At 60.2% G+C, this 6,328-nt stretch overlaps 1 protein-coding gene across 1 annotated transcript; it reads right to left on the reverse strand.

Annotated features, from left to right (window-relative positions):
- Window positions 1-11: 11 nt before the first annotated feature.
- Window positions 12-1,577, reverse strand: LOC119092119 (uncharacterized; the record flags this gene model as incomplete). Its single annotated transcript, XM_037215100.1, is given in 1 exon segment — window positions 12-1,577. A coding segment is annotated over 1 exon segment (1,320 nt). The 5' UTR covers window positions 1,411-1,577.
- Between the last annotated feature and the right edge of the window lie 4,751 nt (window positions 1,578-6,328).

The following is a 6,328-nucleotide window of genomic DNA, read 5'->3' on the forward strand; positions in this document are numbered from 1 at the left end:
CTCCTGATCCGCCACGTACCCAGCCTGGAGCAGTACAGACGCCATTCGCGGTACCGCAGTCTGCGAGCAGTACCTGGCCATCCGATACTATCAGGTATGCGCTTGGTGGAGCGCTGCAAACCACATGCGATCGACAGGGGCAGTTGGGCTGAGTACAGTAGCCCGATGGAGGGGTGCCCTCCTGATGACCCGACGAGGAGGACTGATGACTCGGAGGGGTGCAATGGTGACCTGATGACACGCCGGGACCCTGCCTGAGCGCCACTCTGCCCTTGCGGGGCATACGGGATGATGGGCGTGACAAAGCGAGCACCGGTCTGCATGTGAAATCGGCCTTGCGCCGTCTGCTCGCCGTCTGCGGGTCCCACCAGCATCGGCGAGGGTCCCACGTCCGCCTGCAGGGGACCCGCGCCCGTCTGCAGAGGACTCGCCACCGTCTGCAGGGGCCCGGCCACCGCCAGGAGGGGGGCGGCGCCCGCCTGCCGGTAGGCGATATAGTTGTCCACCTGCGGCTGGTGGGGAACCCCGCCCGGCACACCCAGGTAGGCCTCCACCCGGAGGCCCGGGCGGCTGCCGATGTACCCGGCCGAAGACGGCCCCGGCCGGGTGTCGTGAGGCACCAGGCCCAGCAGACCGACGTGAAGCTGCTGCGGCTGCGGGAACGGCTCGGCGAGAGGTCCGCTCGTCAGCCCCGTCCACCTGCGCTCCCACAAAGGCTTCAGCTTGACGTGAGGAGCGAGAGCCATCTTGCGCGCCAGCAAAAGCTGCGCCGTGATTTATCGGAGAACTCTCAGCCTGTGCTTCGCAAGGAGCAGACTTACGATGCGCCGAAAACTGACCAGCTCCCGCTCCCAATGAGACTCCTTCCTGTTGACCTGTCCAGGCGCAAGCCAGGGGCTCCTGAACAGCAGCCTGCTGGTGCCCCGCTGCGGTCTGCTGGTAACCTGACGTGGTCTGCTGGTGGCTCAGTATTGTGTGCTGGTGGCCAGGGTGGGCTTTGCTGGTGGCCCAGTGTGGTCTGTTGGCGGCCAAGTGCGGTCTGAGGGTGGCCAGGTATGATGTGTTGGTAGCCAGATACGATCTGTTGATGGCCAGGTGTGGTCTGATGGTGGCCAGGTATGGTCTGATGGTGGCCATGTGTGGTCTGTTGGTGGCCCAATGTGGTCTGACGGTGGCCAGGTATGATGTGTTGGTAGCCAGGTACGATCTGTTGATGGCCAGGTGTGGTCTGATGGTGGCCAGGTATGGTCTGATGGTGGCCATGTGTGGTCTGTTTGTGGCCCAATGTGGTCTGACGGTGGCCCAGTGTGGTCTGTTGGCGGCCCAATGTGGTCTGACGGTGGCCAGGTATGATGTGTTGGTAGCCAGGTACGATCTGTTGATGGCCAGATATGGTCTGATGGTGGCCATGTGTGGTCTGCTGGTGGCCAGGTGTGGTCTGCTGGTGGCCCAATGTGGTTTGATGGTGATCCAGTGCGGTCTGCTGGTGGCCAGGTGTGGTGTGCTGGTAGCCAGGTGCGGTGTGCTGGTAGCCAGGTGTGGTCTGCTGGTAGCCAGATGTGGTTTGCTGGTGGCCAGGTGTGGTCTGCTGGTAGCCAGGTATGATCTGCCGATGGCCAGGTGTGGTCTGCTGGTAGCCGGTGTGATCTGCTGGTAGCCGGGTGTGGTCTGCTGGTAGCCAGGTGTGGTCTGCTGGTGGCCAGGTGTGGTCTGATGGTGGTTAGATGGGGTCTGCTGGTAGCCAGGCGTGGTCTGCTGGTAGCCAGGTGTGGTCTGCTGGTAGCCAGGCGTGGTCTGCTGGTAGCCAGGTATGATCTGCTGATGGCCAGGTGTGGTCAGCTGATAGTCAGGTGTGGTCTGCTGGTGGCCAGGTGTGTTCTGCTGGTGGCCAGGTGTGGTCTGCTGGTAGCCAGGTGTGGTCTGCTGGTAGCCAGGTGTGGTCAGCTGATAGTCAGGTGTGGTCTGCTGGTGGCCAGGTGTGTTCTGCTGGTGGCCAGGTGTGGTCTGCTGGTAGCCAGGTGTGGTCTGCTGGTATCCAGGCATGGTGTGCTGGTAGTCAGGTGCGGTCTGTGTACCCGCCTCCCTGACCTCGGGCCGCGGGCGCGGATTGCAGCCCTGGTCGCCGCGGTCGCCGCGGGCCGGGTGCTCCAGTGACCGGCGGTGGCTTGTAGGCGTCTCAGCCCGCCGGCGACCCGGTGGGTGGACACCCTCCCTGCCCAGCGACAGGGGCCGACACCACCTCGAGAGTCGACCCCCGAGCCGACCTCGGCCGAGGACGCGACCCCGGCCTCTCCACACCAGGAACTCTTCGGGCGAGGGGCTTCGGGTAGGGGGCGAGGACTCGGCCCCGGCCGCCGTTCCGACGTTGACCTGGGACGGACCATCTCCGGCCGCTGGCTGGTCTGGCCGGACCGGCACCGGGGAGCCGTGAGGCGCGGGTCCCGAGCGATCTGTGTCCGATGGCTGTATCCTGAAATGCATGGAATGCATGGAATGCGTAGAATGCATGGAATGCAGTCTTTCATGCTGCCAGTTCGAGCTTAACTTTTACGAGTGCAGTACTTCATATTAAAGATATCAGCCATAAAAACCACAGACAGTAAAATGGGGGGGGGGGGGGAGGTTACATTAACCATGTTGTTGCGTGGAAAGAAACTCTAACAAACTCATTTTTGCCGCCGTCCATCCCCTCAGATGGCCGACCCATGGACGCTACATTCAAAGCACGACATCCGATCCCCCGAGACGACCCGCGGGCCGCTACACCCAGCCACGGCGCTCCATCCCCTCAGTGTTCGCTTCAGATGACCCACGGAACGCTGCATCCAACCACGGCGTCGTATCCCCGTCGTATCCGTCATATTCCCCGTCGTCGTATCTCCCGTCGTATCCCCAGACGTATCCGTCGTCATATCCCCCGTCGTATCCCCTCGCATGACCGCCGCACCCAGCCACGGCGTCACATCCCCCAGACATATTCCCGTCGTATCCGTCGTATCCCCCGTCGTATCCCCTCGCATGACCGCCGCACCCAGCCACGGCGTCGCACTCATCGCTTTGCTCCAACTCACCCGTCGCCAGCATTCGGCAGCCGGGCGGGCGAGCCGTTTACGGCCGGCCTGGGGATGACGATGGCTCCGAGCTCGGCTCGCTTCGCCTTGATGCGCAGCCGGCACTTGGAGAGCAGCTTAGCCCTCCAGGCGGCGCCACCGCTGCCACAAGATGTCGCCACTGGCTCCGCTCCGCCGGTTACCTCCTGGCTGCTGCAGCCGCCTGCGAACAGCGTCCAGGGCACGGTCGGGCGGCGAAGGCGAACGTGGAGCAGCGCTGAGAGGACTGAGAGCCGAGCTGAGAACGCCGAGCAGCGCTGAGAGGACTGAAAACCGAGCTGAGAACGCCGAGCAGCGCTGAGCAACGCTGAGAACTTAGAGCAGCGCTAAGAGAACTGAGAACCGAGCTAAGAATGCCGAGCAGCGCTGAGCAACGCTGAGAACTTAGAGCAGCGCCAAGAGGACTGAGAACCGAGCTAAGAACGCCGAGCAGCGCTGAGCAATGCTGAGAACTAAGAGCAGCGTTAAGAGAACTGAGAACCGAGCTATGAACGCGGAGCAGCGCTGAGCAACGCTGAGAACTTAGAGCAGCGCTAAGAGAACTGAGAACCGAGCTAAGAACGCCAAGCAGCGCTGAGCAACGCTGAGAACTTAGAGCAGCACCGCCTGCCGCGCAGGCGCACATTGAGCGATACCGGCGGGAATGCCAAGTCGAAATCGAATCGAATCGAGTCGAATTGAATCGAATCCAAGTCGAATCGCCAAGGGACAGATTGCGGAGCTTCTCAGCAAGCGAGGAGGCTAGCAGCAGCTTAGTATCCGCGAGGGCGCGAGGACAGGGCGGGAAAGTTGCCCAAAATCCTCTTTAGAACTCGGGTAAAACTACATCACGTGTAGGTTGCCGCCGTCTGCAAGTGCATGGGTGTGCACCGCACCCAAAGCGTGTCGGTCTTCGCCTCGTCACCCTCTGCCTTAGCTATAGCGTCGTTCCCAAGCCGCCTCGCCCAGACCGCGTTTACCCGTCAGTTGGTAACACGCAATGGAACTCATCTGAGCCTACTGCCAGACACAGGCTGGCACCCAAGGCGTAACGTCACTGCCGGAGTGACGTCACCGCAGGCGTGATGGTGATGATAACTTGGGCTCTGGTGATGATGATAATTTGGGCTCTGGTGATGATGATAATTTGGGCGCACAGACTACGTTGATCATATGGCTCCTACTTTTTCATCTATCATACTCATCATATATCATCATAAATCATACTAGCCTACTTTTTATCTAACAGATGCGTGAAAAAGCGGGAGAAGGTAAGGTGACGCCCGATACATGGCATAAAATTGTATGGCTTCAAGATAACTAAAAATGTGGCCGTCATCTACTAAGCTCGAGTCGACCGCAGGCGTGACGTCACTGTCGGCCCCACGGTAGCGTAGCATTGGTGAAAAGAAATAAACGATCTTGGACAGCATGACCGCGTTATGTGTTTACGACAGTCGGCTGGCCGCCCTGGGTAAGTCACAACGCTCACCGCAGCCGGGTCCAGAGCGAACGACGAACAAGCAAAGGGCGGCAGAAATGCTCGTTTGTGCTGTTGAATCAAGGCTTGATGCTTGAAATAATATCCGCGCAGCTCCGTCGAAACAGTTTCTACTCTGCATTTCTACGTTTCGAGCAATTTGTGTTGGAAAAACAGCTTCTTCCTTGCTGCGTGAAAGCCAAGCCGCCAATCAGTTAAACAAACGTCACCCTGTATATAAACACTTGAAGACAAAAAGCAGGCCAACAAAAAGCCACAAGGGCCCATTCAGATTGGCTTACGCCAGATTCCGCACCCATCACTGATGCTAACCTCACCACCTGACCTGTCGCCAAAAAATACTTCGGGAGCTCACTTAAATTCTAACTTCGTCGATGGTATGCTCCTTTAATTCAGCTGCTTAATCAAATGGCACGTCTCAGCAATAGCCAACGCCAGCTGAACGGCGCATTCGCTTTACTTTTACATGTTTTTTTTTCATCCTCTGGGCGTCGGCGCCACGCCATTGTTAACCTCATCGGTTTGTTTTCCCCTTAAAAATGAGTTCCTAATTAGCTCCGTTCGCTGTTAATTTAGAGACTGCTATTCCACCTGCGCACCCTTGAGTTCAGCCAATCCCGTCACTGGCCTCCTATTGTAATACCGCAGCTGACCTGCTGCCGCCGAAGGTACTCGGCTGTCACGACCTGTTTGCCCGAATTAAACGAAAATACTGCGTGACTCGAATTGACCTGGAATTTTAGCCAAAAGTCGGTCCCCGGCGCACCATGCTGAACCCCACCCGTGACATTGATCCCGACACTGACCTTGATCTGACCCCTGATCTGGACCCCACCCGTGACATTGATCCCGACACTGACCTTGATCTGACCCCTGATCTGGACCCCACCCGTGGCATTGATCCCGACGCTGACCTTGATCTGACCCCTGATCTTGACCCCAACAGTGACATTGACCCGGGTCCCGAACTTGACCCGATCCTTGGATTGTATTACCCGATCTCCGACTCGATCCTTTGATTTACCAGAGCCGTGATCCTTGTTGAGTCCTGACCTTGACTACGAGTCTGACCTTGAAGCGCCTCCTGCCCTTGGGCGACGCCGCTGGCGGTGTCCGGTGAGGAGGTGCTGGTGCTGCTGCTGGGGGTCGGAGCAGCGCTGCTGCTGGGGGTCGGAGGGGCGCTGGTGCTGGGGGTCGGAGCGGCGCTGCTGCTGGGGGTCGGAGCGGCGCTGCTGCTGGGGGTCGGAGGGGCGCTGGTGCTGGGGGTCGGAGGGGCGCTGGTGCTGGGGGTCGGAGCGGCGCTGCTGCTGGGGGTCGGAGCGGCGCTGCTGCTGGGGGTCGGAGCGGCGCTGCTGCTGGGGGTAGGAGGGGCGCTGGTGCTGGGGGTCGGAGGGGCGCTGGTGCTGGGTGTCGGAGCGGCCCGGCCGCGTGATGACCCTGTGCGGGGTCGTTTCTGGCCGCGCCGGGACCCTAGCGGCGGCGTCGGCGGCAGGATCCGAGCCTTGCCCCCAGGCGGTGACGGGGTCATGGCTCGCGCCCGCCGCGTGCGGTACGGGGTCAGGGTCGACGGCGTCCGACTCCCGGGACTGCTCTCTTCCGCGGTCGAGGTGTGATCACCATCGTCCGAGTTGTCCTGTGAAAGACAGCGACAGCTGGTAAGACCACCAACCATCTCCAGACCTCGGACCTCGACGTTTTACTTACCTTGGTTGGAAGGACCAAGTGTAGAGAGGGAGCA

Source organism: Pollicipes pollicipes, unplaced genomic scaffold (genome assembly GCF_011947565.3).
Source record: "Pollicipes pollicipes isolate AB1234 unplaced genomic scaffold, Ppol_2.1 Scaffold_1600;HRSCAF=1878_pilon_pilon_pilon, whole genome shotgun sequence".
Classification (NCBI taxonomy): domain Eukaryota; kingdom Metazoa; phylum Arthropoda; class Thecostraca; order Pollicipedomorpha; family Pollicipedidae; genus Pollicipes; species Pollicipes pollicipes.